The sequence below is a fragment of the Lentinus tigrinus genome (assembly GCF_003813185.1).
Source record: "Lentinus tigrinus ALCF2SS1-7 unplaced genomic scaffold L226scaffold_2, whole genome shotgun sequence".
Taxonomy (NCBI): domain Eukaryota; kingdom Fungi; phylum Basidiomycota; class Agaricomycetes; order Polyporales; family Polyporaceae; genus Lentinus; species Lentinus tigrinus.
Window position 1 is genome coordinate 1,230,078 of NW_027137911.1, and position 25,403 is coordinate 1,255,480.

Sequence of the window (25,403 nt, forward strand, 5' to 3'; positions counted from 1 at the left end):
ATCGCCGTGTTGGTCTTGCGCCGCGCGGCTCCGTTGCCTACGCTATGAGAACTGCGATCACTGGAGTACTCAGAGTATACGACCACGAGCACGATGGATGCAATCACCTGGGCCTTGTGTACCTCAGATGATTCCGTCCAGGTGCCAGTGGAACGGTGTAAGGTTGAGTCTGGGAGCGGTTACACTTCGTCTTATGGATGCTTCTCGACATAATCCTACTAGTCTCATGAACATGATGACAGGTCTGAGCGCGCTGCGCGGCAGTGTAAGTGCTGCAGGACTCCGGACCTGACGCTAGTTTCGATCATACTACGTCCTTGATCGAGGGTTTCATCACCAGTATGGCTGATGGGCAAATACCCGACGGCACCTACACTGCGGGGACCTCGAGGCCCCCAAGCTTTGACTATACCACTCTCTTCTGGGTTGCACGACTTCCTCTAGTCTCCTCCCTAGTCCTTTCGTTCATCGTCGAGCTGGTCTCTCGCGCGTTCAGCTGGACTGTGCCGACCTTTTCATCTGGCTGGACCTTTCATGCTGTGTCAACGGGGCCATTCCAGAAATACGACGAATGTCGGGCGACCCACAGACGGTGGTACCCTTTCCTCAAGATGTTGGAAGTGCTTTTGTGGAGGAATTCCTGGTGCATCCCGATCTGTGAGTCTTCTTGATGGATCGCTGTGCGCGCCAAGTGCTGTCATTCATTGTCAATGTTTCTGTCCGCACCCAGTCCGATCGTTGCAAGTTTCCTGCTGGGTTGGGTTTTCTGGAGCGGCATCTCATATGCATGGCGTTCCCGATTCTTCCAACTGCTCGGACGTATCTGTTGGAACTTCATCTGGCGGTCAAGTCATGCGCAGACCGACTCCTCCGATATTGAAGCGCAGGCTTCTCCGGCTGTCGAAAAGAAGCCGCAGCAACGCCAAAGCAAACTCTCCGCTATACATCGCGTCTCTAACGAAGCTGCACTGACATTCACGTTGAACCTATGCTTCGCTTTCGCTGGGTTTGCTGACTTCTGCTCCCTGCTTGCGTATAATTCGAATGGAGACACCGCCTGTGGTGAGCTTGAGGAACACTCTATACCGCGTGCATCGAAGTAACGTTGCTCAACTAATAGCATTCACCGTCGCGTGGGGAAGCATGGCTGCTCAGGCTGCCCGACTCATAGGCCTGGTGATGCTGATGCTCGAGTTGCATCGCCGCCGTGCAAGTAGCGTGGAGTTCTATGGTTTGTGTGCCGCGATGGTCATTGGTCTCTGTAAGTCTGCTTCTGCAACATACCGTGAACATCTAACAGAGCAACGCGTTCTAGCTTTTATATTGGCTTTTACGGCAACCAACACGGGTGATGTCATCCTAGTATCTCCGCTGGGTGTATTCTTCTGCAACCGGACACCGTGAGTTGACTTCCGGATGTTCACCATGGTCGATCTGTTGAATGCGCTCTTGAATGTCAGATTCGTGCCCACCTCCCTGCTCTCCTCGTTTTGGTTCATTGTTCTGGAGCTTTATATGGGTGGCCGGTTTCTGGGATGGGATGGCTACAAGACGAGCTTCAGAGCGATGCTCTCGGACTCCGCCAATGTCTATGTCGCCCGAGCATGCAGTCTGCTGCTCCTTGACGTCCTGACTGTGGTGCCCAATGCAATAGACACCACAAGGCTGGCTCAGTTCATTCCATTAAGCATAGGTGCCCTCATTGTTCTTAGTGAGTAGCTCTCTTTGCCTGCGTCTTCAGGACTGACGTGCGTCACAGGCGTTTATAACCACACAACAAGGGACAGCTTTGCAGAGCCCGTCTCGAAGATACCCATGCTCGTGCCATCTGCGCGCATCGCACGCTCACCCCCACCCTTGCCAACGCCTCCGCCGGTCATCCCACCACACACTCCTGCTATGGGTGGACGCAGTGCACATGCCGAAGATGGTGATGTATTGGCATTGGACACACCCACAGCCCCTGCGTCTCAGAGCGGTATCCCCAAGGAGCGTCGGCCCGTCATTATCGTCCCCAGCAGCGCCCCTCCGCGCATCGGTGACGCGTCGGTCTTTGCCGATTACCAGGCGAGACAGATACTGCCATTCCAGGTGCAGTACGCTGAGCAGCTGGAGAGGCATGTCCATACCGGACCTATCGTCGGGCCCATACGACAGAAGCGACAACGTCCACACGTGCAGGTCGTTATCGAGGATTTGGAACCGCCTGAGCAATCAAGGACGAGACCAAGTATCATTGGTTCCGACATCGTCCGCATACCCTCCGCTGCGACGAGTAGTTCAAGGGCGGATAAGAAGCCGTGGTCACCGAGATCAAACACGACCTCGTCTGACTACACCTCCCGCGGTTCCTCGGATGCGGTGACGCCTAGTACCCGGACACCGACGACTGTGAGGGATTCCACGATGTCGATGTTGACGACTTCGCGGGCTCGGTCCCTCAGTAGCGGTTCTCGCACGGTGCTGTCCAACGCGATGTCTCGCCAGACGAGGAAGATCCGCTCTCCAGCTGAGGCGTCCCTCAAGCTACCATGGCGCTCAGCTCCGCGGTCGTCTTTCGCCTCAGGTCGCACATTCGGCGGACGTGACGAACTTTCCATCGTGGTCGAAGGTCCGTTAGAGGGCTCGTCAGGTTCGGGTCGGACAAGCAGCACGCCCGCTGCCACGATAAAGCAGATGGTAATAAGCCGACCCCATTCCCTCCGTTCCACGCGACCATCGAGTCCTCAGCCCTTGCGCCTTGGCAAGCAGCTTCCTACTGTTCCAACGAACAGCCGCCCATCGTCTTCCCAGCTGTTAACAGTGCCGGAGAATCTTGGGTCCCCCATGCATCCACCAGAGTCGCCTTCCAGCGTTCGCCCCTCTTCTGATTACGTCGTCCTGACTCCGACGCTCCATACTTCCCCCCCGCCAGGCGCACATGAACGTGTTCAGGGGTCCGGCAAACTTCGTGGTCCACGCTCGCCTCCAGTGTCAAGCTCCACCCCAAATCTCCGGGTCGCCAGTGGTTGGCCCTCCGAGGGCCAGCCTCGACGAGAGGAGTTCCAGGGTCATGCTCGGAAACGTAGCGATAGCTGTCCGGAGCTTCCCCCTCTAGACTTGCCCTCGACGACGCTGCGGCACGTCACTTCCACCAAGCGGTAGTGGTCTTTGCCGTCTGTACAGGGGGCTGTTCGTAGCCCCGACCATGACCTTGAGGAACTGTACTTACACGTCCCTGCGATGACCGTCACGATTGGCGTTGGATACCACCATGATTGTAGCCATTCCCCCCTTAATCACATATGTACTGGTTCTTGCTGTACATAATTGTTGCGTTCCTTACTTGTCATCGCGGAAGCTTAGGCCTGCTCAAACGCGAGGCACCTCATGCATGTCTATGTCTCAGACTGCGCGTGAGCCTTGTCTGTGGATGTTTCAATGTCAATGTGCTCTGTCCCAGGCAGGCCTCAGCTGCGCAAGGCGGGTACAAGTGGGCTGCGGGCGCCTGCTCTGCCTTTATCTTCTGGTCCTTACAGCCATCTGCTTTCGTTTGACTTCTACCTTTACTCACATTGCCCAACCTCGTCGGGCGTAGATTGCGGATACAACAATTGCGTCGCTCTGACAGCCTACGCACAACATGGCATCATCTGAGCTGCTGGCACAAATTCAAGCTGGCAAGAAGCTGAAGAAGGCTACTACCAATGACCGCAGTGCGCCCATAATTGAAGGTTCCAAAGGTGGGGGTGGAGGCGGTAGGGGTGGTATGGGAGCACCTGCAGTTCCGATGGTAGCGTCGGCATCCGCTGGTGCTGGGCCACCCCAGCTCGGTGGTCTATTTGCGGGTGGGATGCCCAAGTTGAAGCCGGCCGGACACAGCTCATTAGGTGCGTCTTCATCGTGCTGCAACGCGACGAGACATGCTCATGACAGGATGAGCAGGCAGACCACCAACATTGGGCAAACCGCCCTCAGTACCTGGGCGTGGGCCACCGTCCGTACCTGCAGCCCCGCCACCACCACCCAACCGATCATCTCCTGCGAGACCCGCTGCGCCTCCACCACCTGCACCTCCGGCCCCGCCTGCTCGGTCTGCCCCCAGTCTACCTGCGCGTCACGTCCCAACTCCACCTGGGCCCCCGAGTGCGCCTGCCCCTCCGCCGCGCAAAGTTCCTCCTCCTCCCCCTCGGCCTAGCTCGTCGCACGCGGCGCCGCCGGCTATACCACCTCGCACATCCTCACCATCTATGCACAGCAGAATCGCTCCCGAGGCTCCTCCTAGGCCTGGGTCGACTGTCCACCGCAAGGTTCCCATTCCGCCGACTACTCCAGGAAGGGCGCCCCCGCCCCCGCCAGCGAGATCTTCTCCCATCCAACATTCTGACAGTGCCCCTGCACGTACAGTGCCGCCTCCTCCACCTATGCGGAAATCTGGCCTTGCGCCTCCCCCGCCCCCAGTCCGTCCGCGGGCTCACTCAGACGCGGGGAGTGCGCCACCAGCAGCACCTCCCCCTCCTGCAAGGCGGACGCCAGCTCCTCCCGCCGCTGCCCCTCCCCCTCCCCCTCCACCGCCGGGTCCTTCTCCTGCTTCACGTCGCAGTGTACCACCCTTGGCGCCCCCGCCGCCTCCGCCGCCTGGACCTTCCCCTGCTCGTCACAGTGCAGCTCCCACTGCGCCTCCTCCGCCTCCTCCGGGCCCATCGCCGGTGCGCGCGCGTACTAGTTCTGGGTCTAGCTTGAGACCTACGTCGCTCCCACCTTCGCGACTGCCCTCGGGTCTCGTGCCGAAGGTGAATGGAGTCTCAGAACAACGGCGCAAGAGTAAGTTTCAGGTTCGGTATCTCCGATCTTCACAGCGTTCTAACAATGTGGTTGTAGTACCCACGCCCCCACCCACTGTCGGTTCTCATACGTTCGTCGTGTCGGGCTTCCCGCCGCCGCGACCGTTTGCGCCGGGAGTGAGAAAGTACGCGGGCGGGAGACAGAAGGGAAGCACTTTCGATCTAGGAACGCTGTAGTGTAGCTGTCACCACGGACCAATTGATGATGCTCGCCCGTTTGGCCACGTATGCGCTCCGCAGGAAGGCGGGGTGTTTGCTGTCATGAGGCGGCGAAGAAGGGTGGACTAGGTCATTGGGAGCAGATGATGCGCAGAATGTCCGCGCTATGACCGTGCTAGTGCTGTCGAGACACACGGGAGATGTCAGACGAACTCTATCGCCGCGAGCTCGGAGGAATTTAGCGAGAGAGAGCAGACGGTTGGCTGCCTGATTTGGGTGGAATCAGTTGGCAGTCGAGAGGCTCGGCTTGTGAGCTGATCGGGCTTAGAAACGCGCACTGCATATATAAGATTGGTGACACGTCGACACCTGCGCTCCTATAAACCCCTCGCGGTCGTTGCTGCCGCCCAAACCTTTCTCCTTCCTCTCCTTTTCTCCTTCACGATGCGGGTGTCGCGTTTCTTGTCGTCGGCCGCCGCGCTGGCCTTCATCCAGGCCGTCCTCGCCTCAGATGTCATCGACCTCACCCCTGCCACCTTCGACAGCACCGTCAACCCGGAGTCGCTGATGCTTGTCGAGTTCTTTGCACCTTGGTATGAGACACACGAGGTTCTTCGGTACGTCTTGCTGACGTGTCTGCAGGTGCGGCCACTGCAAGGCCCTCGCTCCCCACTATGAGGAGGCCGCGACCGCACTGAAGGAGAAGAACATCAAGCTCGCCAAGGTCAACTGTGTCGACGAGGCGGACCTTTGCCAGTCCAATGGCATCCAGGGTTACCCGTGCGTTCTTCTCCTTACCTGCTCGCCTGGCAGCCGCGGTAACCGCGGTCTCTCACAGCACGCTCCGCGTGTACCGCAACGGCGAGTACACCGAATACACCGGTCCCCGCAAGGCAGATGGCATCATCGGCTACATGACGAAGCAGTCTCTCCCCGCTGTCTCGGAGGTGACGAAGGATAACTTTGACGACTTCAAGACGGCCGACAAGCTTGTCGCCATCGCCTTCGTTTCCTCGAGCACGGACGCCCCCGCTGCCGAGTTTAGCGCGACTGCCAGCAAACACCGTGACGACTACCTCTTCGGTCTCTCCACTGACCCCGAGGTTGCCGCTGCGGCTGGTGTCACTCCCCCGGCCATCGTCGTCTTCCGGTCCTTCGACGAGCCCCAGACCGAATACCCCTACCCCATTGCTTCGGCTCAGGTGAAGGACATTGAGACCTGGATCGGCGATCTCTCTATCCCCATTATCGACGAGGTTGGTGCAGATAACTACCAGACCTACGCGTCCAGCGGCAAGCCGCTTGCCTACCTCTTCGTCGACCCAACCGACGAGAAGCACGACGAGTACGTCAATGCCATCAAGCCCGTTGCGGCGAAGTACAAGGGCAAGATCAACTTCGTCTGGATCGACGCCATCAAGTACGGCGACCACGCGCGTGCGCTCAACCTTCTTGAGTCCAAGTGGCCGAGCTTTGTCATTCAGGACCTCCAGAAGCAGCTCAAGTACCCATTCGACCAGTCGAAAGACCTCACTGCTGAGGCCGCCGAGGAGCAGGTTGAGCTCTTCCTCGACCACAAGCTTGAGCCCCAGCTCAAGAGCCAGCCTATCCCCGAGGTTCAGGATGAGCCCGTCTTCAACCTCGTCGGCAAGCAGTTCGAGGAGATTGTCTTGGATGATGAGCGCGACGTTTTCGTTGAGTTCTATGCCAGCTGGTATGTCCGCTGTCTCGGTTTGTTAGGTTTAGTAACTGACAATCAATCATTCAAAGGTGTGGCCACTGCAAGCGTCTCAAGCCCACTTGGGACTCCCTCGGTGAGCACTTCGCTGGCCTCAAGGACCGCATCACGATGTACGTATATTTATCCGTACTGTCAATTCTATTCCTCACGTTACTTCCCTTTCAGTGCCAAGATGGAGGCGACCGAGAACGACCTCCCCCCCAGCGTGCCCTTCCGCATCTCCGGCTTCCCCACACTCAAATTTAAGCCTGCGGGCACTCATGACTTCATTGACTACGACGGCGATCGCTCTCTTGAGAGCCTCATTGCCTTTGTGGAGGAAAACGCCAAGAACCCCCTTGACCCCAAGGTTCCCTTTGGCAACTCAACACCCGCACAGGAGGGTGAGCAGGTTGTCATGGAGGACGGCCACCGTCACGAGGAGCTCTAATGTTTGGTATTTGGATGGATTGCATGATCTCTACGCTTATTCTATTGCATTAGTCGAGGCTCTGCCCGTCTGGAAATAAACCACAGTTCCTTGTACTCCACGTGATGGAGGGGATTGATCCAATACTGATGAGTCGCGAACACTGTCTTCATGCTGACCCACCACTCGATGATTATCGGCTGCAATGCCCGAGACCAGTTGACAAGACATGCCATCCATTGGGACGTTATCTGAGGATACAAATGATGTGACTTCTCATCCTACAGAACTACCAACTGATACAACGCCAGATACGCATGATAAAAAAGCTAGGGATCCAGTATGCGAACGAGAGCGAACGGGGGCAATCTAGAGCTTGACCTCCTTAAGACCGTCCTTCCAGAACGTGAAGAAAGCTGGGGAGTGACACATCAGGAGCTTGCTCATGTACGATGCACGAACTGATGGGTTAGACGTACGGGTGACACCATCCTCACGGTAGTTGAGGAGTGCGACCATGCCATCGGCGTCCATGCTCTCGCCGGTGTAGAACTCGTAGTCCTTGAAGTTGCCAATGATCTTCTTCGCAAAGGCCTGCGCGCCCTTCTCGAAAGCCTCGACGCGATCAGGCTTCGACTCCTGAAGCTTCGCCTTCACGCTCTTCATGTAGCCCTGATGCGGCAGACATTAGCTGGAAGGGAATCCCAATGGTGGAGAATGACGCACCTTGAGGTAAGTGAGATAGGACTTCTTGTCGAAGGAGGTAGACTGGAGACGGAAAGAGTAAACGACGTTGTTAACCTGCGTAGCACCCTCCTCGAGGGCCTCTTCGCCCTCCTCGGCAGAAGGGTTGGCGCCTGCAGAGTCGCGTTCAGTATACTCGTGCTCGGGTAGATGCAGAGTGTACGTACCGATGTCGACGTCCGCGCCCGCCTTGACGGTGATCAGCTGACAGTCCACTTCGTAGGCAATGTCGTCGATCTCCTTGCTGCAGCAACGGTCAGTCGAGTATTCCTAGTCTGGAGGGCAAGGGTTGCATACATGGGGAAGGCATCCGAGAACATCTCGTCGCCGGAGATGATGTCCGAGTAAAGCAACATGGCGGATTTTTTGGTGTTGGGGAAGAGCGGAGGACGACGCGGAGGATGGAGAAGGAGAGTGAAGGGACCTGAGGTGCAAGAGCCGGGCTATGTACGTGACTTTTCAATGAAAAATAACTGGAGGCCCGAGAACAAATGTGATCAATCGATCTCTTATCGTTGGGTCACGTGTGCGCCTTCCGCCCCGATCGTCCATTGCCTTTTTCGAACTTTTTCTGACTTCAAGCGCGGCGTACAAGTGCTCGGCTCACTTTCGACTTCCGCGCCATGGATTACCAGCCCGTCGTCCTTCGCAAACATGCGCGTCCAACTGCCACAAAGCACAACGCTGAGTCTCGCTACTGGCGACAGTACAAGCACCCAGTCTTCATCAAGGAATATGCGCCAGTCACCTCTGTCCACTTCTCTCCTTCGAAACCCCACCGGTATGCTGTGACTGCCGCGACTCGCGTGCAAATATATGCGCCAAGGACTCAGAAAGTTACCAAGACAATATCACGCTTCAAAGACGTCGCGCGGAGTGGATGCATACGCGGAGACGGGAAGCTTGTGGTCGCGGGAGATGATACGGGCCTCATCCAAGTGCGTATTTTGCCCGTCTTTGCTGTCCGGCATATCGCATGACAGACAAGTGTATTCTGCTGCGTTGTCTGTAATTCTGATGAATGCATGACCTATAGATTTTTGACATTAATTCGCGCGCCATCCTGCGAACCTTGGACTCGCACAAGCAACCCGTACATGTCACGAAGTTCTCCGCCCTTGATCAGACGCAGGTCTTGTCATGTTCCGACGATACCACCGTGAAGCTATGGGATGTTCCTTCACAAGCTGCGATCACCACCTTCCTCGATCACACCGACTACGTCCGCTCCGGGCAGGTTTCCACCTCCAACCCTCACCTCATCCTCACCGGCTCCTATGACGCTACTGTTCGCCTGTTCGACTCAAGGACAGGTGAATGCGAGATGGTCATGGGCGACTCCTCGAGTGCCGCCGGCGCACGGAATACAACCCCTGTCGAGCAGGTTCTTATGTTCCCCTCAGGCACGGTCGCCCTCTCGTCTGCCGGTCCTATACTCCGCGTCTGGGATATCGTCGCAGGCGGTCGGTGTACGAGGGCTATGTCAAATCATCAGAAGACCGTCACTTCCCTTGCGTTTAACTCGGACGCTAGCCGGGTGCTCACGGGCAGCTTGGACCAGATGGTGAAGGTGTACGACGTGAGCACGTATCGTGTCGTGCACACAATGCGATACCCTGCGCCTATCCTGTGTTTGGCTATCTCGGTAAGTACACGCATGCTCCTGTCGCCTCAAGCACTTCTTGAATCTAGTGATAGTCCGACGAAACGCACATCGCTGCGGGAATGTCGGATGGCACTCTGTCTGTCCGGAGACGACAGCCCAAAGCCTCCGAGCCTGCAGCGCAAGACCTGTTCTCGGTAGCATCTCTCCGCACAGGGGCTTTCGAGTCTTTCCTGGGCGGCGCACTTCCTATCCTTGGCCAGGGTCGTGTCAAAGAAAAGAAGAAGTCCAAACCAACAGGAGATGTGGACGAGCTGAAGGTCGAGAGCAAGCGGAAGAAGCGCTTGCGGGACTACGATAAGCTGCTGAAGAACTTCAAGTACTCAGCTGCGCTGGACTCCGTACTACGCAAGGTGCGAACGTTGGTGCTGTACTACTAGGGAATTGGCTGGCTGACAGATTATCACAGAACGTTCCACCAACAACCACGTTCTCATTGATCCAGGAGCTCATTCATCGAGACGGCCTCCGGACTGCATTAGCAGGGCGCGACGATGTATTGCTTGAGCCAATATTACGGTTGCTGCTCAAGCACGTTACCGATCCTCGGTTTGGCGAGATGGTCTGCGACGTTGCGAATATTGTTATTGGCAAGTGTAGCTTCAGAGCTCCTCTCATGCAACCTTGCTGACCGCCGCCGCAGAGATGTATACGCCAGTCCTTGGGCAGTCACCACTGATTGACACCCTCTTCGTACGACTACGAAAGAAGGTCACCGCCGAACTGCGGTTCCAAAAGGAGCTCGTCAAGGCGAAGGGCGCATTAGACATGCTCTTAGCTTCGGCAGCTCTCTCCGTCGCATAGTCGTTTTTGCTCTCATCATCGCACTGTACGCACGTCTCGCACCATCCATTAGTAGTATACATATTGTACTCCATAACGTCCGCACGTATATATTCAGCACGCATCGAGGAATGCGATGAGGTTTTGTAGGATCTCACGCTGTGATGGTGCATCGGCGGGAGCATCAGTGCTGTCGTCATCCACGTTGTCCAACATGATCTGCAGGGTCTTCACGATGTCCTTGAATGACTGGCTCTTGCGATCAAGTAGCTTCTTAATGTGTTCGCGTATCTGCAACGAATACATGTGAGACGACCTGGAGTTAAAACGGGAGAAGTCGAGACACGTACGCCATCGTCCTCCATTGTGATCCATGCCAAGATGTAGTCAACGGTCTGCAATGTGAACAGACCGCCGTCTAGCCGTTGAAGGTACCAAAGGTCTTCCATTCCCTCAACCTCCTCTCCGTCAGCCTCCATCCGCTATGTCGAACCATCAGCATAGCACGGCGTGACTGGATGCCATATGCTCACGCACCTTCTTTTCATCTTCAATCTCCTTCTCCGTCGCCTTCAGTCGTGTGCGAGCAGTATCCCTGATCTCCAGTAACTTCTCAGGTTTCTCATAACTGTTCTCAACAAACTTGGCCAGGAGACGTATGCGTGCGGAAGAGTCGGAAGCGAGATTGGACAGCAACGACGAGACGATGCCCAATGTATGGGCTGTGTCCTCGGAGGCAGCATGGGCTGCATTGGCCTTTTGCTTCTTCGACTGTACCAACATCAGTTCGCGACCTTCACCCACAAGTGGGGGCTGACATACCTTGCCCATAAAGGTCGAGAATAACGATTTGAGACCCAACGCATCCACGAAGGTCTCGCAGGCGGCGGTCCCAGCAGGACCGGACATGGCGTAGTCAAGGACTTTTATTGCTCGAGAACGGGCTTCCATCTTGTCCCTGGAAGAGCTTGGTAAGAAATGGCATTCGCCGAAAGGTGAGAGGTTACATACTTCATCATCAGGATCATGAGGTCGACGCCCTCACTGTCGAGGAATTGTTTCTTGACCTCGGGCTCAGCCAGAGCGGAACAGAGGACATCGAAGACGTTCTCCATAAACTCTGTCTCATCTGCATTGACAGGGTCCTTTTTGCGGTAACGCTGGAAGTAATGACTCCTCAGGAAGTCTCATCTGGTGCAACGAGTAGCGAGACATACCGAGAGCACTTTGAGGATAGTCTCAACGCCGTCTCTCTTACCAAGTTCAAGACGATTCGGCCTCTTGTTCTGCAGGAGGATGGACAGGATCTCCGCAGCGTATCCTCTGTTCTCGTCGTGTCTTGGCGACTCTATTCGTTTCAAGAGCCAATCAAGTATCTTCGTTTTCGAGACGAGCTCGGTGGACAAGTCGGCATTGAACCCAAGAATGTTTTCGAATATACCTATAACAGATGGGTCAGTCAAAGTCGCGCAACTCTACAGCGATGCCGCACTCACCAAGTACATGGAAGATACCTTGCCTATCAGACTCTTCCTCCTCGTTGAAGCGACTCAGGTTGTCCACCAGCAACTCCAAGATTGAGTTTCCAATCTAGTTCCTGTTAAGACGGACATGCGCATGGGAGGAGTGAATGGACGTACGAAGGCTTCGATGAGCTGCTTCAATGCCTCCTCCCGGTTGCCCTCTTCCTCTTCCTCCGCCTCCACATCGTCTTCGTCTTCGTCCGTGAACTCGTTGATCACTTCTACGACATCTATAACGATGTCCATGTTCTCGTGGCTGAGTAAACCGACTAGACGTTCCACAGCCCCGGACTTGACGATCTCCGGGTACGCCAGTACTGGTGACTGCGCAAGGGGGAGGAGGGCTTTCAATGCGAGGTCGAGGTCGGCCTCAGAGTCAATGAACCTGCAAAAATTCTCAGTTGACACTAGGATTCATGTTGAAGTCAACTGACCTCGTTGGGTCGTCGGGATACTTCGAGCGTTGGTCCTGATTCTTGTTCGCCGCACGCTCAAAGCGCGTCAATAGCCTCCGTACGCCCGTGATCGTCATTTCCTCCAGCTAATGAGGAACTAGCCTCAGTAATGAGCGCAAGGTTACAGACACAACGCGAGTACTCACGTCCTCTCGCACGCCCTCTCCACCATCCTTGTCGAATATATTGAGGATGTCCTTCTGCTCCTTCGTCAGACCACCTCCAAAGAACCGCCCCTCGTCATCCTCTTCTGCAAAGTAGTCGGCATCACCACCAGGTGCGAAGTCCATCATTTCGTCCCCTCCGTCCTCGTCCTCGTCCTCGACTGTGGCCCTGTTCTTTCCCTTGTCGCGCGACGAGCTACCGTTCGTGGAGGTGACTTCTGTTTCAGGGCTGCTTTCGCTGTCTAGCCGCATGCGCTTCAACATCTCCGGAGTAGGATTGTCAGGCATACGCCTCTTATTGCTACCGGCCGGTAGCTTGGGCACCTAACCAACAGTCAATACACTAACAGCTCAGCAGCAGGCACGAGCGCACCAACCTTGAAGAGCTTGTCGATATCCATAATAATGCAGGTGTAGCGATGTTCAAGCAGCCGAGGTGGCACCAATGTGGCAGAAGGCAGGAGCAGAGGACAAGTGACCTCAGCGCTGCAGGCCCTGACAAGTCAAGGAGGCGCTCATGCGTTAACGTTTTGTACGCTACACCAAATTGTTCGTACATGTATCTGGTATTGGCAGGATCCGTGGCAATGGCAATCAACATGCATTGCATTAGGCGAGTAAAAGATACAGTCTCTACAAGTACGAGTACATGTCCACACGTCGCTATCACTCAGAGTCGAAGAAACAGCAGGGCGGAGCTTGCGTCAATCAGAGCTCATTGCTCAGTAGGGCTTGTGCCTGTTCTTCTTCAATTCTTTCTCTAGTTGCTTAGCCTTCCGGTGACCGATCTCTACAGGGTTTATGGCGTTGTCCGCCTTCTTCAGCTTGATCGGGCGGTTACCGACGTACTTGCCTACAAAACAAGTTACTGAGTATGCGAAGCGAGCTCGTCAAACAACGCACATACCATCCATTTCCTTCCATGCCTTGAGGAAATCCTCTGGATCGGAAAACGCCACAAAGCCATACTTGGCCTATAAAGACGAGTTAGTACCGTATCTATCAACGAAGTAACCACGACGTTGGCTCACCTTGCTACTCAACCTGTCCCTGATTACCCGTGCCTTCTGGAAGGACGGGTACTTGTTGAAGGCATTGGACAGTACATCGTCAGAGACATCATTACTGAGATCGCCTACGAACAGACGGAACCAGGCTACACCATGTGGTCAGCACAACACCCACGAACAAATGAGCAGGATGACCACTCACAAGGATTCCACTCTAGAAGCGTCTGATCCTCCCAAACCTTTCCACCTCCCTTCCTGAGGACGGTCGTCCGTTTGCCACCCTTAGCCAGCTTGCCCCCGGCTCCGCCACGCTTATCAATCATGGCGCCCGGGACATAGACACTCTGCTGAGCGAGAATTCCTACGTCGTACTCGTAGGCATTTGCAGGAACGGGAGCATTATGAGCTGAAGTGGATGAGCCAGGGATAGGGTACATCGGTCCTTGGTAGGGCTGGTGGTAGGGATTGACATCGGAGGATTGCTGCTGCTGGTACTGGTACTGTTGGTAGTAGTTCTGCGAAGAGTATGGATCCATCGTGCCAGGCTCTGCAGAGAGGTAATGAGGAGGTGAGTATAGCTGTGACTGGAAGGAAGCGAGAGGCAACGTCGGACAAGGCTGGTTTGGTCAAACGCTTGGGCACAGGGCGGGAGGACCCCGGGACCCCAAACCTGCCCACGTGGCTCCGGGGTCCTACCGTTCTGAGATTGTGCCACCCAAAGCCTCCGCACACGGTCAACGAAGCTCATCCCCTCCTCAAGACCCTCGTCCCTCAAGGTGAGCACCGTTGAGACTATGTCGGGACGTTCCTATGGTCCTGCACGATTGTTGTTGAAGTTTAGGGAGGCGGAATTGCTGGGGAACACGATGGATGGTCTCGGGCGGATGTGGATGAGGGTCGGACGGACACTAACACCGCACCTCCTGCCAGATGCCTTTCGTCAAGAAGGTCAAGTCCGACGCCTACTTCTCGCGGTTCCAGGTCAAGTACCGCCGTCGCCGTGAGGGCAAGACCGACTGTGAGTGCCGATTTGTGGGGCGTTCACCAAATCCACCTAATTCTCTTGTCCAGACTACGCGCGCAAGCGGTTGGTGACCCAGGCGAAGAACAAGTAGTGCGTAAATGAGCAACACTTGAGTGTTAGTGGGAACTGACATGCCTGTAGCAACGCCCCCAAGTACCGCTTGGTCGTCCGCTTCACCAACCGTGAAGTTATTGTCCAAATTGTCTACGCCCGCCTGCAGGGTGACTTCGTCCTCACCTCTGCGCGCTCCAAGGAGCTCCCTCGCTACGGTATCAACCACGGTCTGACCAACTGGACTGCCGGTACGTGGAAGGAACGATGTTTTCTCTACACCACTGTCCTTCTCACTAAGAGCGTACAGCTTATGCGACTGGCCTTCTCTGCGCGCGCCGTGCCCTCACCAAGCTCGGCCTCGCGGACAAGTACGAAGGTGTCGCGGATCCCGATGGTACTCTTACCATGACCGAGGTGCTTGACGAGGAGGATGCCCCCCGTCCGTTCAAGTGTTACCTCGATGTCGGTCTCAAGCGCACGTCGACTGGTTCCCGTGTGTTCGGTGCCCTCAAGGGTGCTTCCGACGGTGGTCTCTTCATCCCTCACAACGACAAGCGCTTCCCCGGCTACGACCCCGAGTCCAAGGAGCTTGACGCTGAGGTCCTGAAGAAGTACATCTTTGGCGGTCACGTCGCAGAGTACATGGAGTCGCTTGAGGAGGAGGATGACGAGCGGTACGTCTACGATTTGCGTATCATAAGCTCGATCCTGATATTTTCCTAGCTTCAAGAAGCAGTTCTCGACTTACCTCGCGGACGGTGTCGGCTCGGAGGACATTGAGGAGATCTTCACGAACGCATACGCCGCGATCCGTGAGGACCCCACCTTCCAGCCCACCGAGAAGAGCAAGGACTGGGCTGCGGAGAGCAAGAAGCACAGGACTCCCAAGCTCACCCTCGAGCAGCGCAGGGCGCGCATCCAGGAGAAGATCGAGGCCTTCCAAGCCGAGCACGCCGACGAGTAGACGGTTGTTTTTGCTTTCGGGATGCTTTCCTTCGCATGTATTACTCTACGCCTATACGTACGCCTATGCACCAAAAACTAGGCTATGCTCATCATGCCACCACCACATATACCTGCGCACATCTTTGATCGTCCGAGTCAAGCGCCTCGCAATCAGTGCACCATGCATTGAGAGCAATGTTATCGTCCTAATGACGACTCGATGGTATGTTTTACCCATTCCAACAGAGATAGTTGACCTCCTGGTCGGTACGCCTCGACATGTGAAGGTCGATTGTCCCGACCTGACCTTGATGCAGAGCACGAGATGGCGTCACCAGCGAAATTGATCTGGAAGTTACTGAAAGGACGACATGAGCGGATGAACAAGCGGCGGAGGACCGAAGGAAGACCTACAGTGTACAACCCTCCCACCTTCCGACACTCCGGCCGCTGAGCAGATCGACGAACCAGGTCCCGTTGACCCTCTCGCACAACTCTGTCCCGATTTCGCATATTCGACTCAACAGACGGCTGCTAATCTCGTCTACGAGGAGCTGCGATAGCTGGGATATGGATGCAATTGGTAAAGTCGCTTGGGGCAGATGGACGATGAGGGTGGACGGCGAAGCGGTCGTGAACCTCAACGTATGTCTGTGCAGCATATGTCAGCGGTAACTCATACCCAGGCCGACACGTTGCTCCCACCTGTCGTCGATCCGGAGCAGCGCATCGCCGCTAACAGGACTGGACTTGTCGCTGAGAAGCGACGCAACGAGGGTCTCGCCTCCGTCTGCGACCGGGTCGTAATGAACCTTGGTGGACACTCCTGCTAGACGCAGCGCGGCTACCACGCGGTCAATCTCCTCCCGCACGCGCTCCCAGAACTCGCGATACTGCAAGATGTCAATGATGGGTTGTAGTATTGGGGGCGGTTGGGCAGCAGGCACAGGCGCGATGCTAGCCCTGCTCAGGCGGCTGCTCTTTAACACCCTGTGGGCTCGTGAGAGCAAGACGTGTAGCAAAGAGTACACCAGATCACAATATGGGTCGACCTTTCGGTCGTCGTTGCGGAGAGTCTCTCCGTCCACCTGCGGATATGAGTACAGGTAGAACACGTCCGGTGGCAGGAAGACTTACCAACTCGAATCGAAGCTCTGTATTCTGGGCAGCATCGATGAGGATGAGACGTTCTGACACCTCCGCTGACGCGGTGGGAAGGCCGCTTGCTTCCCGTATGAGAGCGGCGAAGACTTCTTGCTCGACAACCTCCGCTTGGGCTGCACGAAGGGCACCGTCGAGAGAACCGTCGTCCGGATCTGTTAAAAGATTGTATTCTGTTTGCCGCGTACTGTCTGGTGCAGAGCGGCTAATGGAAACGCGAAGACGCGTCCGCTGACGCATAGGGAACTCAAGCGAGCTGCTTCCCGCACCGAGAGTCGTGGACATACGCCCAATAGCACGTCTGCGGAATAGCGCGGGTGCTGTGAGAGTGTTAATTCTATTAGTGGCTTACACGGTGAGTGAGCAGGTTAGAACTCACACTCTTCGAGTCCGAATGAGATCAGGAAGTCCTTCGACGTTTTGTCGGCACCCTTGCCGGTGGCCGACCCCAGAGGTAGCGGTGCGGGTATGAGACCCCAATTTCCTCTTCGAATCTTGAGGGCGTCCACCCAATACTTCTCGCCGGAGACTCTGCTTTCTTCCATTTTGTCAGCAGCGCTCTTGAAGAGGTCTGCTGCAGATCGGAGCGCCTTGTCTTTGCCGCCAATCGTGAGCTGAGAATTGAACGCTTGTACCGAGACGATCGGCGGTGGTTTGGTAACAACTGTGGCGGCGAGGGGGTTAGGGGGCAATGTGGACGGTTGGGACGGAAGCGAGGACGACAGCAGGAGAGTGAGGAGATCCCTCGCTTGGCACATCTCTCCAAACGCGACGCTGGGCTCAGTCAATTCATCCATATGTCTAGCGATACGCCTCCGAACTCACTATAGCTGGGGCAGGAGGGTCATACGCATCTTGTACAGCTCCTCCGGGGTCATGTGATGTGATGGTTCGGCGGCCTCTCCGTCCGTAGATGCGGCATCTGCTCGCTCAGCATCCCCCTGAGGTTGGGGTGCAGCGGATGTGTGGATGCCCTTCTCAGCATCGAAGAAGTCGATGCCGCGTTCGAGGAAGATTCGTCTGAGTTTCGTGCCGACTAGAGCGGTCGGGTCCTCGCGGCTGTCCTGGGATGAGAGAGGGTCGACACAGCCGTAGAGGACACTCACGGACGGTAGATGTGCTGCCCGTCGGGCGTGATGTCGAAGAGCTCAGGGATGGGCTCGCCGCTGTCGTCGGTGTAGGGGCGCTCTAGGGAGAGCTTGAGCTTCTTCCACGGGGGCTCCTGGGGGTCCATGGGAGGCCAGGAGGGTCGGGACTGGCGAGGGAGGACTAGCGGGACGATGATGTCAAGGCCTAGAAAGCGCGAGGGAGCGGAAGGCTTGCGCGGATGGTGATTGGAGGTCGAGGACAAGGCCGTTCGCGGCGGAGATGGAGAGCGCGTCCAGTAGCGTTGCGCGTTATGGCCATCACGTGAAGCAGGCTGAGGCTGAACGCGGGTCCGGTACGGTCCTCCTCGGAAAGTCTGCTTGGCCTTTGCCCGTTCCAAGCCCGTTCCTCGTCTTTTCCTTCTCCCGTCTCTTGTCCATACTTTACGCTCTGGCTTCTGCTGTTCTCCCGTCCTCGTCTGCCACCATGCCCAAAACCACTCCTGGCTTCACGCCAGATACCACCCCCGGCCTCACCCCTGTCCGCCGCAAGTCTGAAGACGACTTGGACTCTTCCCGAGCACACAAGAAACCCCGGACCCGTGTCAGGTACGTCACATCTGCCGTCTAGAGTTTGCCACGCCAACCCTCGTGCATCCCAAACATAGCTACTCGTGCGGTGAATGCCATCGCCGCAAACAGAAGGTATGGATATCCGCACCGCTCCCCCGTTGATCTACCACTCACTGCTTGATCAGTGTGACAGGCAGATCCCTTGTTCGCATGTGCGCGCATTTTCATTGTGCCCATACATCGACACTAACGGATTATCTCCAGTGTATTGCCCGCAAGGTTCCAGAACTCTGCAAATCCTACACCCCTGGCAAGACCGACCAAGACATCCACGTCCGCCTAGCACGCCTCGAACAAATCATCGAGACCGCCCTACCCCACTACTGGTCCCAAGGCAATGCCACCCCTCTATCTGACTCTGGATCTCACGACAAGCGTCGTTCAATGTCCCCGATGGACGACGGCAACCGTTCTCAACCAGAGGAGGAAGATCCTAGCGGCGGCATGTTCGAGAGCGGGAGATGGTATGGAAAGAGCGCAGCTGGGCTCGTCGCGGCGCCAGCAGTGTTAGAACAGGTAAGCTCGTTATCACCAGTTTTTTATACGACAGAGCCCTTTATGTCCTTTTGTATCCAGTTGCAAAGCATGGTACCCAGTCCCGCCGACAGCAGCGCAGCCAACAGCCCCTACTCTATGAATCAAGCTTCCGGTGACATCTTCAAGATGGACCAGAAGCCAACTCTACTACCGATTGATCAACAGAACGCCTCCGAACGCCTCCAACGCCTCATGCGCGATTGTGGGTACAGTACCGACCGGCTCCAGAACATGTTCGACGAGCTTCCCCCTCGAAAGACGCGCGATGATCTCATCGACCACTATTTTGCCGCGATGTCCGTATTGCATTCGTGCTCCTGCGTCGGATAACTGATACGACATACAGAAACTGGACCCGGTATCCCATATCGGAGCACGAGTTCCGCAACCAATACGCAGCGTTCGTTGCGAACGAGCACAGTTTGGCGAATCCCAATAACATCCGTTTCCTGCCGTTGTTGTTTGTCGTACTCGCCATCGCAGTCAGGTTGGCACCGGATCGTATAGGTGGGACTGAACAGACGAGAAAGACAGCAGGAAGCCGTTATTACTGGTGTTGTAAGTGTCCCTTGCGCTCGCTCGCAGATCGATGTTGGTTGACAGCGTCCACAGCACGGCGTGCATTGTTAATCATCGCAGCTATACAGCCTGATTGTTTCGAGATCGTTCTTACTCGAATGCTGGTAAGTTCCGTTCTCCATGGTTTAGCTTTCCACGATGCTGACGTTCATCCCAGAGTGCTCGATTCCTGGTGCTTGATCGTCGAATGACCGAGTCCTGGAGTCAGTTGGGTGCAGCCGTGCGGACCGCGCAAGCAATCGGACTACATAGAGATGGTGTCGACATGGTGAGCCCTACGCAGGCGAACGATACAAGTTTGTTCTCAATTTCAAATAGGGTATGGAACCTCTGCAAGTTGAGCGCCGACGCCGGATATGGTGAGTGGGTTACAGCGGGATGACATCCAGTGTTGACCACAGGTCGTCAGGTCAAATTTGTACCATGCAGATCGTTCTATCGCTCTCGTCCTCGGCAGACCAATGGCGATCCATGACAACTACACTTCCACTCGCCCCCCAGTTAATTCCGACGAGAAAACGACGGGTCCCCAGAAATGGACAGGTTTACCTCTATCTCAGCCGACGCGCAATACCTTCCTGATCCTCCGACATCAACTTGCTGTCATAATGGGCCGAATGTCCGACTTCTTCCAGAATATCCACTCTCCAAGACATTACGCCGATGTCCTCGCTCTAGACGACGAGCTGCTGAAGTACAAGCAGAGTCTTCCCCCGTACTACTCCCTTGACCCTGACACCTCATTGGACGCCTCACATCCGTACATCCCTCTGCAGCGCTTCCTCCTCGTCACCGAGTTCTTGTTCGTGCGCATCTCCCTACACCGTCCTTACCTCTTGCGGAAACTCGACAGCACAAAGTACTCGCGCTCACGGGATGCCTGCTTCGAATCTGCACTCAAAGACCACGAGATTCGACAGGAGTACGTCGCGACGACTGCTCGGGAAGGTCGCGACCCTGTCGCCAGTGCCTACCGAGAGTTCCAGGCAGCCATGATCGCTGGAATCTACGTCGTGCTATATCCTAAGGGCAAGGACGCGGACCGTATGCTTGCGCTGTTGGATTATTTCCTCTATCGACACGAACGCATACCGGAGATGGACGACATCACTCGTCGGGAGATCAAGATCATCGAGTTCCTCAAGAACAAATCGTCCCAGTCAGTGGGCTCCCCCGACAGTTCGGCAGACCACAAGATGGCAGTCGACCCCACCGGGTACGTACCGCCTGCGTCAAGCTCGCGTGCCATCGCTCCTCGACCTCCACACGCCTCACACATACCTAATCTCGGCTCCTCGTTCGCATCCGTTGCCTCCGTGCCATTATCCTCCCCCAGTCAGACCTTCACGCAACTCTCCCGTCCGTCCCCTGTGCAGCAGGTACGGCAACTCCAGCAGGCCGAAACCTCGTCGAACTCCGGCTCAGGGAGTCCCCAAGGCGAGGACGAGACCGCGCAATCACTGTTGGATCAGTGGTGCAACATCTTTAGCGGAGGTCCTGCGGTCGACGACCAGCCTGGTGGGACCGGGCTGCCATGGGCCACCCCTGGCCTCGCCGACATCAACGGTTGGTTGGGTACGGGGCAGACGGCTTCACCGGTGCTGGGACCGGATGCGTTGCCGAGCGTAGATGGGTCGGACTGGAGCTACTGGGAAACGTTGGTTAACCAGATCCGCAGCGGCCCGGTGTCATGACCGGTGTCGAACGCGGGAGGAGCGCACGCTTGATCATGGATGTTACGCATCATTATTCCCCTTCACGCTTAGAGTATGATATTTAAGTACACGTATCACGTATCGCTGTGAATGCCCTTGTTATATCTCTGTCTGCTTAGAGCTCACGATTTGTATCAATATAATTCCTGCTGTGGCTAAGTCCGGTTTAAGTTCGCGTATTGGATGAGGTCATCCGCTACCACGTGGCATGTTTGGAAACGGTGGGGCTGTGGAGGCCTTCAACCGCATTGGCTGTCTGAGGCTATGAGCCACTCCAGCCAGATACACTTAACCAACTACCTCCAACTGCGAAGCTTATTGCTGTCCGTAACCACCCGCCCTTCACTGTCGTGCTCCTGCAAACTACAGCGGAGTTGGTGAGTGCGGTCGCTGCGTCGCCTGGACCATCACACAGCTAAACCTTGTTGTGGCTCTGGTATCGTCTACAGTTCATTTCCGCGACTCGCCGTACTGTTACCAGGACTTTCCGAAACATGGCTAAGCGCAGCCGTAGCAGCGAGGACAGCCAAAGATCCGAGACCCAAGCACCTCCGCACGCGAAGGCCCGTTTGGATACCGAACCGGGTCTCACCAGGATCCTCACCAGGATCCTCTCATGGAACGTCGAAACACCCGTTCCGTTCCTACAGTTGCCCGGTAACAAAGCGCGTTCCGCTGCCAACACGACCCCCAGCGTCGTGCCCGGAAGCAGCCCCGGGCTCCTCCGCGACCTCATCCGACGACATGGCTTCCCCGACTTCGTCTGTCTGCAGGAGGCGCGGGCGCGTTATAGTGACAAGGAGTGGATCTCGGCCCTCCGACTCGCGGCCAACTACGGTGCACACGAGGGTTCCGTCAGGCGCGGTTCCAGCGGGAACGGGAAAGACGCAGATGCGGACGTCGGGCCCAGGTACACTATGTACCACTCCCTGAACCGGGCGACGCGCGGACAACGTCACTTCGGTGTGGTGACGTTCGTGCGTGATACGAGCGCCATCGCGGCGGCCCGCGAGGTCGATTGGGACGCTGAAGGGCGCGTGCACATCCTCGAGATGAAGAGCGGATGGGTTCTCCTCAATGTCTACGCGCTGAACGGGAGCGAGTTCATGTGGCGGGACCCGTTGGGGCAGGCTGCGCCCAAGACGCGCAACGAGCGCAAACGGGAGTTCAACAGGCTGCTCATGCAGGAGTGCATTGCGCTTCAGCAGCGAGGCCTTCGCGTGGTCCTCATTGGGGACTTCAACATTTCGCTCGCTACGATGGACTGCCACCCCCGGCTGAGGACGGAGTACCCCCACGGCCTCGCACGGTCAGAATTTTTGGAGCAGTTCTTCCCCGGGGTTGGCGTGATTGATATCTTCCGCGAACTACACCCGGACGTGAAGGCATATAGCTGGTTCGCGAAGGGGAAGCCTCAGGGAGCGGATTGCGCAAGAGTGGACTATGCGCTCGTGGAGAACTGTCTGCAGCCGAACGTGGTGGACGTCTCCTACCTGGAAGATCCGAAGGAACGAAGCCATAGCGATCATGCGCCACTTCTGCTGACGATGAAGGGCATGTCTGAATTAAAAGATGCGAGCCAGAGTACACAGGGTATGGAAGCGATAGATCCTCAACTGCAGCAAGGTGAGCGTCATGCCAGTTGTACAACATGAGGAAGACCTGAACAACGGGACAGATACTACAGCAACATAGCTAGTAACAGAGGGCATAGAGACGTTGTCTTGAGCCACATCTCGTCTCGTCGGACACGCCCCGAGCTGGCGAGTTGCATCCCGCCTGCTTCCGGAATGCCGGGACCCATTGCCGAGGAAGGGGCCGCGCTGCCGGAAGGATAGGACGAAGAATGCGTATGGGTACGGGTGGAGTGCATCTTCTCCGCAGGGAGACCAGCAGTGGGAATAGACGCGTCGGCGAGGTTGTTGATCCCGGTACTGGTTGAATGGTCGGACGAACGAGGAGCGCTGTGCGTTGACGAGGTGCGGGGTGTAGTAAGCGTGGAATGGGAAGGACTAGCGGTGTCAGACGGCGCAGTCGAGAGGGTAGTCTTGTGGTGCTGGTGGGCATTGCTGGTAGACTCGATGGAGGTAGATGGACTGTCCGCACTTTCCTGAGTATCGACAGCCTTATTGGCGCTTCGCAAGGAAGTCGCTGAGGCGGAGTCAGAGTCCTGGGTCGAATTGCCGTCAGTGGTGGCCAAGTGTCCCTCTCCCCAAGGAACGGCGTCGCCGTCTGGTTGTGTCTTATGTTGGGGTCGTTCGCTCTCTCCCGAAGGCGATGTGATCTGTTCAGGTTAGTGAGAAGAGGGACGTCGGACGGTGCTGCATGACGTACCGTGAACCGAGTAGTCCATTTGGAATCCTCCGAATCATCTCCATTGGTGAACTAGTACTATGATTATGTAGGTCCACACGGTTATTTGATAGGAACACACCTGATAGAAGTAAATGGCGGAGTAGGGTTCTACGTCGGGGCATGTCCATTGGTACGGGGAGAGGGTACCGTCTGTGCCATCGACACCCGAAGTCACCGTCGTAACTCGCGTCATGTTGTCGTTTGAGCCAGACATTAGGTCTAGCAAGGGTGTTTCAGACTTTAGACTCTGAATGCGTTTATGCATGCAAGCGATGCACTCACAGATCGACATGTTGGTCCACTTCCCGCTCGTATCCGCATCCCACTGAATCGTGCATGGAGAACCGGTCGCGAAGGTGTCACCAGGACCAGGAGCCACAGGTGTCAGCTCCGCAGCAGCGGCAATAGAAGAAGCTACCAGCAGCAGAAGAGAAAACATATCGAATTGAAGACGTAGCGGAGCAAGATATGCAAAGTCCCGGCCAGCGAGGTAGATGTAGGGAAGGGGATGAAGGCAAGGTATACACCTGAGTGGCGGAAGGAACGATAACCACCTTATAGCGCGGCCAGGACATGTTGTCAGCCTCTGGACGGTCGAGGAAGAGCGACTGAGGGAGGAGATCGTGGGCTGGATCCAAATTGAGACGGCCGCGCCACAAAATGTGAACGCGATGCCTGCACGCGAGTCACATGCAGCGCGCCTGCGCGTCACTGTCGCCAAGTGCTACAGCCCGTTTCTGACCACATCGTCCTCGTCTTCCGACCACCACCGCTTGCTATGCAGACTATCAACCGCTTTTTATATGGCCCGACTGCAGAGGAGAAGGTGCGGGCATGGCAGGCCAAGCTGCGTTCTGAGCAGCGGGTTATCGAGCGGGAGATGAGGCAGGTTCGACAGTGCCCCCTGGAGTAAGGTCTCGTCGCTCATAGCGTCCTAGCTCGACACCGCAACGAAGAAAGCGCAACAGACAGTAAAACAGCTAGCGAAGAAGGGAGATGTGAAGTCTGCCCGGATCATGGCCAGGGAGGTCGTGCGCAGTCACAAGCAGATGGACCGACTGTCCGTCAGTAAGGCGAGGTTAGGGTCGATTGGCAACCAGCTACAACAGCAACTCGGTGCGCAATGCCACTATGCTCGCGTATATGAAGAGCTGGCTCATGCTTGAAGTGCGCTAGCTATGGTCAAAGTTACTGGTTCATTGCAGAAGTCAACCGAAATCATGAAGCTATCGAATGCCCTTGTCAAGCTGCCCCAGATTAGCCAGACGATGCGAGAAATGAGTATGGAGATGACGAAGGTGAGTCGCTTCCACCTGCTCATCTTTCATATGCATCACACCCATATCCGCTTAGGCTGGCATTATGGAAGAAATGCTAGACGACACCCTTCAGATGGAGGATGACGAGGAGCTGGAAGAGGAAGCCGATGCTGAAGTCGACAAGGTGCTATATGACCTTACGGAGGGCAAGCTCGGCCAAGCAGGGACGGTCAAGGAGGATCTTCCGGTATGTCTTCCTCATGATATCTGTTCGTATCATTGGCCCGAACAACCTCTTCAGTCACTACAGGACCAGGTGGCAGACGAGGAGACAGAGAGAGCAATGGAGCAGTACCGGCAACAATTGAATGGAATACTGAGTGGATGATACCCTGCGTAGCGTACCTTCTCTCTATACATATTCATTTGTCTTTGTCTTAGTGTACTATAGCCAAACGACCTTTCGTAGAAGTCGTGATCATTTCATGCAGGTTAAAACAAGATCCCGAGGATGCAGCAGCACTGATGTGAACGGGCCAATAGAGCCGACGGCCTAATCGCCGTCGGGCGAAGGCAGGAAGC

At 56.0% G+C, this 25,403-nt stretch overlaps 12 protein-coding genes across 12 annotated transcripts; 7 read left to right on the forward strand and 5 right to left on the reverse strand.

The window, feature by feature from the left end:
* Nucleotides 1-571: 571 nt before the first annotated feature.
* Nucleotides 572-3,144, forward strand: L226DRAFT_452548 (uncharacterized protein; the record flags this gene model as incomplete). The annotated part of the gene is made up of 6 exons (XM_067675070.1): nucleotides 572-657; nucleotides 731-1,062; nucleotides 1,121-1,261; nucleotides 1,316-1,400; nucleotides 1,461-1,711; nucleotides 1,760-3,144. 6 exons carry the CDS (start codon nucleotides 572-574, stop codon nucleotides 3,142-3,144), a joined length of 2,280 nt encoding a protein of 759 aa, XP_067541679.1.
* Nucleotides 3,145-3,515: 371 nt separating this feature from the next.
* On the forward strand, nucleotides 3,516-5,217 carry L226DRAFT_608405 (uncharacterized protein). The gene is made up of 3 exons (XM_067685922.1): nucleotides 3,516-3,869; nucleotides 3,925-4,803; nucleotides 4,861-5,217. The coding sequence occupies exons 1-3, from the start codon at nucleotides 3,623-3,625 to the stop codon at nucleotides 4,998-5,000; spliced, it is 1,266 nt and encodes a 421-aa protein (XP_067541680.1). The 5' UTR covers nucleotides 3,516-3,622; the 3' UTR covers nucleotides 5,001-5,217.
* A 177-nt stretch (nucleotides 5,218-5,394) lies between these two features.
* On the forward strand, nucleotides 5,395-7,316 carry L226DRAFT_608406 (disulfide isomerase). The gene is made up of 5 exons (XM_067685923.1): nucleotides 5,395-5,575; nucleotides 5,625-5,762; nucleotides 5,821-6,696; nucleotides 6,753-6,833; nucleotides 6,889-7,316. The coding sequence occupies exons 1-5, from the start codon at nucleotides 5,427-5,429 to the stop codon at nucleotides 7,151-7,153; spliced, it is 1,509 nt and encodes a 502-aa protein (XP_067541681.1). The 5' UTR covers nucleotides 5,395-5,426; the 3' UTR covers nucleotides 7,154-7,316.
* Nucleotides 7,317-7,328: 12 nt separating this feature from the next.
* On the reverse strand, nucleotides 7,329-8,294 carry L226DRAFT_529556 (translationally controlled tumor-associated). Its single transcript, XM_067679636.1, has 5 exons — nucleotides 8,174-8,294; nucleotides 8,044-8,120; nucleotides 7,859-7,989; nucleotides 7,612-7,804; nucleotides 7,329-7,548 (listed from the first exon to the last, which is right to left on the reverse strand). Exons 1-5 carry the CDS (start codon nucleotides 8,230-8,232, stop codon nucleotides 7,502-7,504), a joined length of 507 nt encoding a protein of 168 aa, XP_067541682.1. The 5' UTR covers nucleotides 8,233-8,294; the 3' UTR covers nucleotides 7,329-7,501.
* Nucleotides 8,295-8,462: 168 nt separating this feature from the next.
* L226DRAFT_608408 (WD40 repeat-like protein) lies at nucleotides 8,463-10,502 on the forward strand. Its single transcript, XM_067685924.1, has 5 exons — nucleotides 8,463-8,814; nucleotides 8,913-9,521; nucleotides 9,575-9,892; nucleotides 9,949-10,129; nucleotides 10,183-10,502. Exons 1-5 carry the CDS (start codon nucleotides 8,500-8,502, stop codon nucleotides 10,341-10,343), a joined length of 1,584 nt encoding a protein of 527 aa, XP_067541683.1. The 5' UTR covers nucleotides 8,463-8,499; the 3' UTR covers nucleotides 10,344-10,502.
* L226DRAFT_608409 (DUF1716-domain-containing protein) lies at nucleotides 10,353-12,924 on the reverse strand. The gene is made up of 11 exons (XM_067685925.1): nucleotides 12,842-12,924; nucleotides 12,447-12,788; nucleotides 12,280-12,386; nucleotides 11,963-12,230; nucleotides 11,819-11,912; nucleotides 11,540-11,763; nucleotides 11,334-11,482; nucleotides 11,145-11,280; nucleotides 10,860-11,093; nucleotides 10,673-10,804; nucleotides 10,353-10,613 (listed from the first exon to the last, which is right to left on the reverse strand). The coding sequence occupies exons 1-11, from the start codon at nucleotides 12,863-12,865 to the stop codon at nucleotides 10,437-10,439; spliced, it is 1,887 nt and encodes a 628-aa protein (XP_067541684.1). The 5' UTR covers nucleotides 12,866-12,924; the 3' UTR covers nucleotides 10,353-10,436.
* Nucleotides 12,925-13,186: 262 nt separating this feature from the next.
* L226DRAFT_450110 (RNA-binding domain-containing protein) lies at nucleotides 13,187-13,995 on the reverse strand (the record flags this gene model as incomplete). Its single annotated transcript, XM_067674932.1, has 4 exons — nucleotides 13,187-13,317; nucleotides 13,372-13,438; nucleotides 13,496-13,620; nucleotides 13,677-13,995. Coding segments are annotated over 4 exons (642 nt in total), but the record flags the coding sequence as incomplete, so codon positions are not given.
* Nucleotides 13,996-14,222: 227 nt separating this feature from the next.
* On the forward strand, nucleotides 14,223-15,664 carry L226DRAFT_477399 (60S ribosomal protein uL18). The gene is made up of 5 exons (XM_067676750.1): nucleotides 14,223-14,492; nucleotides 14,546-14,588; nucleotides 14,640-14,800; nucleotides 14,860-15,226; nucleotides 15,276-15,664. The coding sequence occupies exons 1-5, from the start codon at nucleotides 14,405-14,407 to the stop codon at nucleotides 15,514-15,516; spliced, it is 900 nt and encodes a 299-aa protein (XP_067541686.1). The 5' UTR covers nucleotides 14,223-14,404; the 3' UTR covers nucleotides 15,517-15,664.
* A 243-nt stretch (nucleotides 15,665-15,907) lies between these two features.
* On the reverse strand, nucleotides 15,908-17,892 carry L226DRAFT_499129 (uncharacterized protein; the record flags this gene model as incomplete). The annotated part of the gene is made up of 6 exons (XM_067677703.1): nucleotides 15,908-16,148; nucleotides 16,203-16,585; nucleotides 16,635-16,978; nucleotides 17,038-17,432; nucleotides 17,484-17,717; nucleotides 17,765-17,892. 6 exons carry the CDS (start codon nucleotides 17,890-17,892, stop codon nucleotides 15,908-15,910), a joined length of 1,725 nt encoding a protein of 574 aa, XP_067541687.1.
* Nucleotides 17,893-18,125: 233 nt separating this feature from the next.
* Nucleotides 18,126-22,862, forward strand: L226DRAFT_549800 (uncharacterized protein; the record flags this gene model as incomplete). The annotated part of the gene is made up of 12 exons (XM_067682707.1): nucleotides 18,126-18,352; nucleotides 18,412-18,448; nucleotides 18,502-18,528; nucleotides 18,581-18,892; nucleotides 18,953-19,209; nucleotides 19,260-19,471; nucleotides 19,526-19,596; nucleotides 19,650-19,760; nucleotides 19,811-19,851; nucleotides 19,902-21,177; nucleotides 21,657-22,044; nucleotides 22,099-22,862. Exons 1-12 carry the CDS (start codon nucleotides 18,231-18,233, stop codon nucleotides 22,860-22,862), a joined length of 3,618 nt encoding a protein of 1,205 aa, XP_067541688.1. The 5' UTR covers nucleotides 18,126-18,230.
* Nucleotides 22,758-24,190, reverse strand: L226DRAFT_556872 (uncharacterized protein). Its single transcript, XM_067683151.1, has 4 exons — nucleotides 23,845-24,190; nucleotides 23,642-23,781; nucleotides 23,542-23,592; nucleotides 22,758-23,491 (listed from the first exon to the last, which is right to left on the reverse strand). Exons 1-4 carry the CDS (start codon nucleotides 23,999-24,001, stop codon nucleotides 22,889-22,891), a joined length of 951 nt encoding a protein of 316 aa, XP_067541689.1. The 5' UTR covers nucleotides 24,002-24,190; the 3' UTR covers nucleotides 22,758-22,888.
* A 124-nt stretch (nucleotides 24,191-24,314) lies between these two features.
* Nucleotides 24,315-25,329, forward strand: L226DRAFT_529565 (vacuolar sorting protein Vps24). The gene is made up of 5 exons (XM_067679637.1): nucleotides 24,315-24,451; nucleotides 24,501-24,678; nucleotides 24,739-24,860; nucleotides 24,916-25,068; nucleotides 25,123-25,329. The coding sequence occupies exons 1-5, from the start codon at nucleotides 24,341-24,343 to the stop codon at nucleotides 25,207-25,209; spliced, it is 651 nt and encodes a 216-aa protein (XP_067541690.1). The 5' UTR covers nucleotides 24,315-24,340; the 3' UTR covers nucleotides 25,210-25,329.
* The last annotated feature ends 74 nt before the right edge of the window (nucleotides 25,330-25,403 follow it).

Coding starts and splice junctions, on each gene's coding strand:
- L226DRAFT_608405 (XM_067685922.1), top strand. CDS start 3,623: ATGGCATCATCTGAGCTGCTGGCACAAATTCAAGCTGGCAAGAAGCTG. Junction 3,870..3,924: donor GGCCGGACACAGCTCATTAG/GTGCGTCTTCAT, acceptor CAGGATGAGCAG/GCAGACCACCAACATTGGGC. Junction 4,804..4,860: donor CTCAGAACAACGGCGCAAGA/GTAAGTTTCAGG, acceptor ATGTGGTTGTAG/TACCCACGCCCCCACCCACT.
- L226DRAFT_608406 (XM_067685923.1), top strand. CDS start 5,427: ATGCGGGTGTCGCGTTTCTTGTCGTCGGCCGCCGCGCTGGCCTTCATC. Junction 6,697..6,752: donor GTTGAGTTCTATGCCAGCTG/GTATGTCCGCTG, acceptor AATCATTCAAAG/GTGTGGCCACTGCAAGCGTC. Junction 6,834..6,888: donor CTCAAGGACCGCATCACGAT/GTACGTATATTT, acceptor CTTCCCTTTCAG/TGCCAAGATGGAGGCGACCG.
- L226DRAFT_529556 (XM_067679636.1), bottom strand. CDS start 8,232: ATGTTGCTTTACTCGGACATCATCTCCGGCGACGAGATGTTCTCGGAT. Junction 8,121..8,173: donor TTCTCGGATGCCTTCCCCAT/GTATGCAACCCT, acceptor CCGTTGCTGCAG/CAAGGAGATCGACGACATTG. Junction 7,805..7,858: donor CCTATCTCACTTACCTCAAG/GTGCGTCATTCT, acceptor CTGCCGCATCAG/GGCTACATGAAGAGCGTGAA.
- L226DRAFT_608408 (XM_067685924.1), top strand. CDS start 8,500: ATGGATTACCAGCCCGTCGTCCTTCGCAAACATGCGCGTCCAACTGCC. Junction 8,815..8,912: donor ATGATACGGGCCTCATCCAA/GTGCGTATTTTG, acceptor CATGACCTATAG/ATTTTTGACATTAATTCGCG. Junction 9,893..9,948: donor TGGACTCCGTACTACGCAAG/GTGCGAACGTTG, acceptor AGATTATCACAG/AACGTTCCACCAACAACCAC.
- L226DRAFT_608409 (XM_067685925.1), bottom strand. CDS start 12,865: ATGGATATCGACAAGCTCTTCAAG. Junction 11,764..11,818: donor AGGTATCTTCCATGTACTTG/GTGAGTGCGGCA, acceptor CATCTGTTATAG/GTATATTCGAAAACATTCTT. Junction 11,483..11,539: donor CTATCCTCAAAGTGCTCTCG/GTATGTCTCGCT, acceptor CATTACTTCCAG/CGTTACCGCAAAAAGGACCC.
- L226DRAFT_477399 (XM_067676750.1), top strand. CDS start 14,405: ATGCCTTTCGTCAAGAAGGTCAAGTCCGACGCCTACTTCTCGCGGTTC. Junction 14,493..14,545: donor CCGTGAGGGCAAGACCGACT/GTGAGTGCCGAT, acceptor TCTCTTGTCCAG/ACTACGCGCGCAAGCGGTTG. Junction 14,589..14,639: donor ACCCAGGCGAAGAACAAGTA/GTGCGTAAATGA, acceptor ACATGCCTGTAG/CAACGCCCCCAAGTACCGCT.
- L226DRAFT_556872 (XM_067683151.1), bottom strand. CDS start 24,001: ATGTTTTCTCTTCTGCTGCTGGTAGCTTCTTCTATTGCCGCTGCTGCG. Junction 23,782..23,844: donor GTGGACCAACATGTCGATCT/GTGAGTGCATCG, acceptor CACCCTTGCTAG/ACCTAATGTCTGGCTCAAAC. Junction 23,492..23,541: donor AATGGACTACTCGGTTCACG/GTACGTCATGCA, acceptor TAACCTGAACAG/ATCACATCGCCTTCGGGAGA.
- L226DRAFT_529565 (XM_067679637.1), top strand. CDS start 24,341: ATGCAGACTATCAACCGCTTTTTATATGGCCCGACTGCAGAGGAGAAG. Junction 24,452..24,500: donor TCGAGCGGGAGATGAGGCAG/GTTCGACAGTGC, acceptor ATAGCGTCCTAG/CTCGACACCGCAACGAAGAA. Junction 24,861..24,915: donor TGAGTATGGAGATGACGAAG/GTGAGTCGCTTC, acceptor ATATCCGCTTAG/GCTGGCATTATGGAAGAAAT.